Source organism: Beta vulgaris, chromosome 7 (genome assembly GCF_026745355.1).
Source record: "Beta vulgaris subsp. vulgaris cultivar EL10 chromosome 7, EL10.2, whole genome shotgun sequence".
NCBI classification, from domain to species: domain Eukaryota; kingdom Viridiplantae; phylum Streptophyta; class Magnoliopsida; order Caryophyllales; family Amaranthaceae; genus Beta; species Beta vulgaris.
Genome location: NC_079208.1, coordinates 19,727,457 through 19,737,565, shown reverse-complemented (window position 1 = coordinate 19,737,565; position 10,109 = coordinate 19,727,457). Strand labels below are relative to the sequence as shown.

Genomic DNA, 10,109 nt, shown 5'->3' with positions numbered 1-10,109 from the left:
CTTTTGGTTTTATTTTCGAAAAATTAGGGCTAATTTTTTGTTTGTTTTAATCTTATACAAAAATGTCTTCTTCAAAGTCTAGATCTTCCTCAGCCAGACATACTAGGAAATGTAGATGTGGAGTCCTAGTTGCCGAAAAAAAGATCATGGACCATTGATAATCAAGTGAGGAAATTTGTAGCATGCAAATTTTATGATGAGGAGAGTGGACACATGGGCTGTGAGCTTTTTGATTGGTTGGACCAAGGTTCGACTGAATGGCCAAAGGAAGAAAGAGAGGGAGAGAGAGAGAGAAGAGAGAATGTGAGAGGAGAGAGAGTATTTACTAAAACTGAACTGGGGTTGGTAAGAAAGTAAATATGGAAGATGAAAGAGTGGAAAATTGGGGGGAAATGGAGTTAAAAGAGGAGAGTGAGAGCACACTCCATTAGAAGCAAAAAAATCGCAAAATTTGGAGGGAGAATTGAAGTCAACATCGAATTGTTGACCATTTTGGCCGGAACATGAAGTAAAGGTACTGAAAACAAAAAATTAAAGGACTTAAGGTACTAGTTGACAAAATAAAACAATAAAGGTCCTAATTCACAAAATCAGTGCTACAAAAGGTACTAGTTGACAAAATAAAACAATAAAGATCCTAATTCACAAAATCAGTGCTACAAAAGGTACTATTTCATAGCTAAAAGCTCCATCATCTTCTCAACTATTTCCAATTCACCTTAATGTGCTTCAATATCCACTATTATTATCCTTTATGAGACAGATTTATAAAGCCTATTAACCATGGAACAGAAAGAATTTAATATAATCAGACATAAATATACTGCAAGTCAACCATAATTTGTCACCCAGTTGCTAACAGAGATAGAACCTGAAATACATCTCACAGAGAAAATGGTATCTGAAGTAACAACAGAGTAAGAAATGGTTATTCACAGTGAGTCAGTGACTCTTAAGAGAAAGTTATTATGAAAGCCTTCAACAGGATCTACATCATCATCCAGGCCAATCTACTAACTTCCATCTCTTGGTTTGCTATAAACTATACGGGTTTCCAAGGTCTAATCCATAGTTGGAATTGTGCCACCATTTTTCACAATATCTTGCTCCAGCTGCAATGAACAATCACCAGAATTTCAGAGGGGGTAGCAGGATTAAGAATATTTCAATAATCATCACAGGCAAGAGAAGTTTGGTAGAGTTGAAATTACATATACAGGCATACGGCTAAAAAAAGGGTGTTGAGTAATACTTCTTCTATACTTGTAACACTTTCACTTTTGTATCATTTGATTATTATTTTTACTGATGCATAAACATCGAAAATTCTATTGTGCTTCCAAAAGCACGGCGCACACCATGCACCCAGTAAATTTGTTCCATTTTCGATAAATAAAATATGTTATTTCAACAAATATTCATTTTAAGCATATTTTTCAAAAGTTGTTCTATTTTCAATAAGCAAATGTTTTATTTCAACAAATATTTGTTTTAAGCTTATTTTTCAGGAAAAAATTATGTTATATTTTCGTGAAAATTGTTCAATTTCCAATAGGCAAATGTTCTATGTTAAAAAATATTCTTTTAAAACTTATTTTCCACCAAAAAATATCTTTTATTTTCCCTAAAAATATGTTCTATATTTGATAAGCATATGTATTTGAATAATTGAATTTTAGTAATGTTCTACTTCAACAATAAAATATTCATTTTCGTAATTGAATTCTGGTAATGTTTCACTCAAGTAAAATGTTCTTTTCGTAAATGAATTCTTGTAATGTTCCATTTCAACAGTAAAATATTCGTTTTCGTCAGTGAATTTTCGTAAAGTTCCACTTCGATGGTAAAATGTTCGTTTTCGTATTCGTAAATTTTTTTATTTTGTATTGCGGGAGCACAGTTTTCATTGTGCTCCTAGAAACACAATGCACGCATTACATAAACATGGGTGCTAAGAAATACTTCCTCCAGACTTGCAACACTTTGACTTTGTACTCATATACAATCTGACCACATTATTTTTTCAATGTATAAACAGAAAATTAAATGGTCAAAATTGTCCTTTGGCATAACAGTCAATAATTCGCAGTATTGCAAGTAAAGAGTTTAATAAAGGAAAATTCTCCTAAATGCTTCTCTGCTGAAGGGTTAGGGGAGGAAGAACCAGACATTATACTAGAAAGTAGTATACATGCGAAAAATATTATTGGTACCTGGAAAAGAATCTCAAATTTCTTTTTTAAAACAATATATTCTTGCTGCAGGTCTTGCAAAACAGTGAGACACCTGCACCAAACGATTAAAGGATTATCTTTAAGACAAACTCCCTCTGATTTTTACTAGTTTATCTATTTCTTAAGTACAGTGTTTCAGGAAAAATATGTATGTGGTCGTAGAAAGATAAGTATTAATTTATTGGCACATTGTATTGACGTTAATGTTGTGGACCAAGAAATAGTAGAGTGAAAAGTTAAAAATAATAATAAACAATTGATGGGACCATTCTGAAAACAGAAAAAAAAAGGTAAATTAATAAGGGACAATCCAAAAAGAAAAGTATAAACTAATAAAAATTAGGAGTAATTGACAATGCAATAGCGCACACCTTAGATAACTTGAGTAATTTATAACAAAGTCTTTATCAAATGAAACAAGCATATTAATGTAGCCAAATAGCTAACGCACAATGATTTGCCTAAGCTAAAGAATAGTTGTATGGACTTGGATGCACGACCTATTGATTCATAGTCACGGTACGTAATCTGAAGTTCATTTGAGTAACTATTAACTATTCAGTCGATTCTTTTTAGAACCCCTGTATTGCAAACTTATGTTATTTATGCAAAACGAAAGAAGTGGTAATCAATTAGGATGGTTGCAGGCTATGTAATAGTAAGATTATAAGAGCCCGAAACGGTCGACCATCTATTCAAAAGAGCAAGATAAGTAGCACAATATGGCAAGCCGCTTGAAACGGTCGACCATCTATTCAAAAGAGCAAGATAAGTAGCACAATATGGCAAGCCTTTATCTAGATGCCAAAACCTGGGTTCGAGACTTCCTACCGTACGGAGATCAGAGTAGCAGAGTATATCACAACAATCTGGTGTATCTGGTTACAATAAATGAAATCATCTTTAGAGATCAGCCTTGTGACGCAAGGGATCCTGTTAGTGGAAGAGGAATCCAAGAAGAGGTGGGGGAAGGGACTCTAATTCCAAGACATATGAGGGATATACCTAACCAAGCGAGAGACAAGTCCGATGATTGATGAAACTCTAGAAGAAATCTGTTGGCACAGACTACTAAAGTAGTAGAAGACCGTGCCTGGAAGAATTGAAAGTAAAACCAAAGGAAGGGGTGGTCAGCTGTGATTGGTTTGTACCTGGAACTGGGAAACCGAGTGAGCTCAGGAGTCAGGAGCACAAATGATTTTTGTGGTCTCACCTCTACAATCTGAGTTACCCTTTTTCATAGGGATGATAGATGTCCACCAATACTAAAACTTGCTCGAAGTAATCCAGAGCATCATGAAGCCAGAAAGTACTACAAAGGAGGAAGCCCCGATTGCTCAAACCACCAGGAAACATGCATTCTTCTTCTCTCATTTTTCGTTCCTTTAAAGGTTGAGCTTGCTGCTTGCCCCTGACCTAGCTCACAAGGCTAGAACCGGGCCTTAGTTTACTTTGTTTGTTTTCCCATTGTCAAAAAAGAAAAAGTAATACTGAAACCATTGACCATGACCAAAAGTATGATCATGTCATTCAAAAGAAGACACTCACTTCTATATTAGATATATTCTTGAATAAACTACAAAGCGAATGACTATGTAGATCATCATAAGGAAGAGTCGCCACTACGAGGCTTTCAAGTGGCCAAAACAAAAAAGAGACAAAGCTCATCCAATGAATTCAAGTCACAGCTGCAATAATTAATCATCAAACCACCAGTAGTTCTGAGGGACTACTCTGCAGTCTAACAGGGGTGGCTTTTTATCGGGATGCCTTTTATGGTGACCTCTATGCAAAGGTGACTCTTACAGAATGTGAAACGACTTTTCACGAGGATAGGGGTGACCTGCAGAGTCTTATTTTATCTCTAGAATTTGTATCAAAACAAGACATCTTCATTATTGCATGAAGCACATAGATAGGTATATCACTGGTGATCCTAATTGGATGCTCAACAACAATGATAATGCTGAAGAACAATATTCAGTTAGTTGATCGGTCACAATTACAGTTATACACTGAAAACAATACAAATGAAAATTTATGGTGCTATAATGCCTGAGATAGTTTCAATACAAGACTGACTTGAAGGTTACAAGATACAGAAGCTGATTTATATTCATAGCACACTGAAAAAAAATTACAAACCCCGATTATTTGACTAATGATATTCTACCAACAAAACTGCCAATGTTTTACACAGTGTTACCTAGTTCGCTAAGACCCCCGCAAATTGCAAATTGCCCATTTTGGGTGAATTGGCGAATTCGAAGGTGAATTAGGTAACACTGGTTTACAGCTTCACAGATCATGGACCTACATTGAATTCTCTAAAAAATATTCAAATGTTCTGACAAATAAATATAAAATAGCATTATCTCATAGTAAAGATAAAAATAGTTGATTATACATAGCTCCTTCCTTCCAAATTATTATCATTATAACTGTAATTTGATACAGAGGTACTAGCGAATATATTTGGAAAAGCTTCGAAACCAATCAAGATGCAAAACTCATCTTAAAGAGTTCAGAAAGAAATAAAACTAAAATTATCATCTAAAATACCAAGTGCTAACACCAACCTCAGTAGACTTGCTTACCAATATAAAGCACACACATAAACGATAAGCTCGAAGTGCAATATTAACAATCACAAAAACTATAAAGCTAAGAGAAGATATCCAATAGTCATGGAGGTCCATTGGAGAAGACATAAATTCATAAGACTTTCAGAAGTTTAAAATAAAACGACCAGAAGTTCAAAATGACTAAAAAAATGACTAGACTATGTCAAAAAATTCCCAAGATATGACATGAGAAAATTCTTCACCACTCCTAAATAGCAACGTAATTTAAACGTAAACCATTTGACTGTCATGGAACAAGAAAGACGAGGAGAAAATAGCTTCTTCAACTGTAAACACATAGAAAGGAGGAGACAAGTTTTCTATAGCAGTGTCCTATATACGAAGTTATTAGGAAACATCATACTCAAATGTTTTATTTCATTAATATCACCAAGATGTCACAAATGCCATCCTATTTAAGATGAGATTATAATTCTAATGCATGACACAAAGACTGAAAGGAGGAAAAACATTGGCAGAGCGATGACCAACAAATTAAGAGCTCTATGGAGCTGGAGCAAGGTGCTTTTGTATAATCAGTTTAAAGGATCATTGTGGGGCATTCAAGGCTCCCTGAGATCTCCAAGACACACATGGCAATGCCTCTGGGCTTTTTAGTTCAACTATTGTTGTGACTTTCCTTTTCCTTTTGTTTAGATGGTGGAGGGGAGGAATCCTTTTTAAAATAGCCAAAATAAATTGTTTTCTTGAGGGCTGAATGCAAGATAGAGAAAACTAATTGCATAGCATGTTTGCGTGCAACCTGCTTCGCCTAGGACTCATAGTATGCAGCTCATGCTCAGAACATTGCACATTTGTCCCATAAAACCAAACTAACATGTCCATTAAGAACCAAACTTTCCTTATATATTCAACCTTTCAAGTTTTCTTACCTAGGTAACTCTTTTATGCTAGTTTTGTAAATGCTTACACTCTCACCAACAGAATAAATTCGAGATTACTAGTTTTGTCGTTCCAGGATGAATGGTGTTACGTGTTAGCTCTCAAATTTGCAGGTGTCGACAATTGTAGGCAAATAGCTTGAATGTATCATTCAATTAACTAATAATGAATTTAAAAGGGGAAATCCTACCTTTTATTGTGCGAAGAAAGCTCAAGTAATTTTTTTAGAAAATATGACCATTAATATGTTCAATAGTCTCTCCTTAAATAAAGGTATTCTTGACCAATTTTTTGCCTGCTCTTTATGAAATTTTGAAAAAAGCAACTAAAGCTGCCTTTGATATTTCCTCAGAACATATCCAATTCTCAAAATAAACTTGTTAAGGCTCACTCTCTGAAAGGACCACGAGTAAGTGAGTAAGGGTTAAGACCCTAAACATTCTGAGAGTAATGTTATAAGCAATACTTTCTCGAAACTCTAACCTAACATCTCATGAGATCTTGTCCACAAAATGAAAGCAGGTATAGTCTATAAAATGATGCTATTTCAACCATGAAATCTACTTCATTAGATCTTGGCCTTTGATAAAGTGTTACTAAATCAACAAAAATTTCAAGATATTGCAAGAATATGAGACTAGGTAAACTGTCAACCTTACTGAATATTTAACTTGAAAGGCATCATAAGGAACTGCTTGTCCATTTAACAATGACAGAAACAATTTCAGCCAAATCACTAAATAAATGGAGTTCTTGCAGCATACACACCACAGAAATAGTGATACGTCACTTGCCAAACATTCATAGCATCAGCATGAATATATAAATAATCACATGCTTCCTCCGTCCCATGATATAGTGTTTGTTTCTTTTTTTGCACGGTCTCCAAGACGTAACTTTGACCTTTAATATATTCAATTCCGTATTAATAAAAAATATAAAAAGTTGATATTATGAAAGTACACATTGAAACAAATCTAACATGATCCCACATGAGTAGGGTTTTTTTGTATATATTAATGAGAATATTTGGTTAAAGATTTTAAAGTTTGACCTACCAAAAAATGAAGTAGGCACTATATTATGGGACGAAGGAAGTATATATATATATATATATATATATATATATATATATATATATATATATATAAGTGAGTTCATATGAGAATGTATACTTACATGAGAAATGAAAATGGATTTTATGTGCTATAAATCTAATGAACAAGTAATGTAACTCTAATGAAAAAGTAATGTAACTCCAAAAGAAGAATATTAGAAAAAAAAATTTAAATTTTTTTTTTTTTTGGACTCAGTTTTTTCGGAGGTATAACTCTAATGAACAAGTGTTGTAACTCTAATCCTATCGTGTGGTTGAGATTTATTCTCATTTTTCATGTAAGAAGCATTCTCATGTGATTTTGCCCCTATATATTATATATATATATATATATATATATATATATATATATATATATAACAGTTTCACATGCATGATGAACAAAATAACAATTTAAATCCCAAAGGAGAAGGGAATGTATGAAACTTATACAAGGAGATATCTTACCCATCATGGTTTCTCTCCTCGCAATAAGCTCGAAACTTAACACATTGGTTTTTCACCCTATGTGCGCCGATGCTGTCAAATACATTAAACATAACACCCTCAAAATGTGGGAATTCTAAACAACTATACAAAATGTAGTGACCCACCATGCCACCAGATACCATGAATAACCTCATTTACATAGTCATCAACAGCCAACCAAATCCAAGCAAAATAAAGATCTGATTTCAATGATTTCGACAAACTCCTCCCTCCAAATGATGTATTAATTCCCAAATTGATAATTTTCATGACATTAGATCAAAGGCAAAAACAAACAATAAGCCATGTATATGGATCAACAACAAAAAGGAAGAAAATATGAAAAGCATACCTAGAACTACTACCCTTGAATTGATGAGCATGATTGGCCACTTGGTTGAAATCAATTACTTGCAGATTACTGTATAAGATATATTAAAAAAGATGTCAAATTGTAAAATTTATTAGGGGTGTAAGTAGACTGCGAAAAGTCCAAAGTCTAATCCAATCCAGTCAAAACTTATCGCACTGAATTGGAGCGAGAAATGTTTGGACTGGATTCGAACTTAAATTTTCGAGTCCAAATATTTTCAGACTGGATTTGGACTCACCCTTTTGGACTCTTGTACATTTTTGTTGAAATTTTGGATTTTTTAACATTGCCGCTCTAATTTATTTTACCTCGCGCCAAAATTTGCACTTATCCTCCAAAAGTCCAAAGTGAGAACTGAAAAGACAAAAATTACTTTAACTCTCTTGGCCTCTTTTGTAATTTGCAATTTGCATTTTATAAGACTTTAAAAATATGCTCCCTCTGTTCTTTTCTATCATTCTCACTTTTCTGTGGGCGTCTTCCAATACACGTTATAAAACTTAAATATATTTCATTATATATTAGTAAAATTATAACGATTGAATATTAATATATACTAATTGAGACGAATCAAACAATACCTTATATGACTATACTTAATCTTATAAATTAAGAACATTTGAGAAGATTCTTTCTAAACATGAATAGCTGCCAGATTCCAAGTGAGAAAGATTAAAAAAAAAAAAAAAAAAAAAAAAAAAAAAAAACAAAGGGAGTATGTAACTTACTTTGTGAATGAATGTAATGAGTCCAATTTTTCAAATTTCAACAATTATTCATGAGAAAACATAGTGAACCTATATAACAATCGAACTAGACTGGACTAGATTCGAACTCAAGAAAAAAATTCGTACTCGACTGGATTCAGACTCAAGAAAAAAGTTTGGCTCGGAAATGTACTCGATTTGGCAAAGTCCAATCCACTTACACTCCTAAAATTTATACATGAATTTAATAACAAAATATACCCCAAAAAATTTTGAGGAAATTAAGCCAGTAGAACTTACAGAGCTTTGGTTAAATTGTCGATTAGTTTCTCAGAATCTTGAAAAAAGAGAGTTACAACTTCATAAACAAAATCTGGGTTGCTTTCATCAGCCAATTTCTGCAACTGGGTAAACTGATCATCCAAATAATGCTGCAAAAACATTAAAAAGAAATGATCCGTAATTAGGAAAAAATAAAATACAGGATAACATGTAAAGTCATCAACTTTTTACAAAATCTGAATAACCCAAACTTTATTTTGGTTTACCTCCATGTATAGAGACTTCATATAATCGATAAATTGCCTCTCAAGCAGCTGTACAACATCCATGTTTTTCTCTCTCTTGCTCTTCCTAAGCACTAATGAGAGTGTTTTACTATAATTGGCTAAATAAGTGGAGTTACGCAAATTGGAATAAATTCCTTATTCCTACTAAAAAGGATTCTTCCTTGGTGTTGAAAGAATAAATGATTTTGTCCTCTGCTGCGCAATCTTTTTTGTCTAAAATATTTTTTGCTGAAACATTTTTTTTGGTTAATAATGTCTTGGCTAAGACGTGTCTGACAGAAAAAGAAATATAAGAGGTGTCTGAGAGAAAAAAAAATCACAAGTTATCTAGAAAGACTGCCTAACTTTACCATTAAAGTTAGACCAACCCAGGCCCAATTCTAGTAGAGAAGCCCAAACCTCCAACTAGAGAAGGAGGTGAGCTAAGAAGAAACGGAGTAACAGACTCGGGATAACGATCAGCAACGGTAACAAAAGGTCCATTCAACTCCTTCTGAAGCTCAGCAGAAATCTTAGCACATTTCTGCAACGCTCTCCCAACCACATCATCCTCTTTTTTTTCTCCAATTTCTTATCATCATCAGTATCAGATAAGAATCCATTTCCTCCTCCTCTTCTTCCTCAACCTCGAATTTCACTTCAATCACTTCCTGCAGATCATCATCATCGTTATCGATATCGTCTTCTTCGTCGATCACAAACCTTCTTATGCGACCAGAAATTGTGGCGACGCCGGCGTCGTGGTCTTCTAAATCGTCGTCATCATCCTCTAAATCTTCGACTCGTCCGGTGGCGAAATGTAGTCTTCGTCGCCGTCATCGATGAGGTCGATCGGGGTAGAGCGAGAGGTGAAAGCAAAGGATTCGATTGAAGGAGGAGGTTTTGAGGAAGAAGAAGGAGAAGAGTTGAGGAAAGGTTTGAAGGAGGCGTGGTTTTCCCATTCTTCGTTGGAGATTAATGCCTTTGTTTCTGTCTTTTTGAATGAGTGGAGAGAAAGAAGACGAAGAAGCGCCAACTTAGGGAAGGAATTTTGGGGTCGTTTGGGAGTTGGGAGGAGAGAGAAAAATCAAAGTTGAGGATTCTTACACTGATTTAGTTATAGTGGTCGCAAAAT

At 34.1% G+C, this 10,109-nt stretch overlaps 1 protein-coding gene across 6 annotated transcripts; it reads right to left on the bottom strand.

Moving 5' to 3' along the window:
- Nucleotides 1-798: 798 nt before the first annotated feature.
- LOC104899267 (histidine-containing phosphotransfer protein 1) lies at nucleotides 799-9,249 on the bottom strand. Of its 6 annotated transcripts, XM_010686426.4 has the most exons (6): nucleotides 8,975-9,230; nucleotides 8,727-8,857; nucleotides 7,699-7,767; nucleotides 7,326-7,397; nucleotides 2,214-2,286; nucleotides 799-1,112 (listed from the first exon to the last, which is right to left on the bottom strand). In XM_010686426.4, the coding sequence occupies exons 1-6, from the start codon at nucleotides 9,035-9,037 to the stop codon at nucleotides 1,062-1,064; spliced, it is 459 nt and encodes a 152-aa protein (XP_010684728.1). In that variant the 5' UTR covers nucleotides 9,038-9,230; the 3' UTR covers nucleotides 799-1,061. The 6 variants fall into 6 exon arrangements, with proteins under 6 accessions (XP_010684728.1, XP_010684729.1, XP_010684730.1 ...); XM_010686427.4 differs by lacking the exon at nucleotides 7,699-7,767 and having other exon boundaries at nucleotides 8,975-9,238; XM_010686428.4 differs by lacking the exon at nucleotides 7,326-7,397 and having other exon boundaries at nucleotides 8,975-9,232.
- Nucleotides 9,250-10,109: the final 860 nt, after the last annotated feature.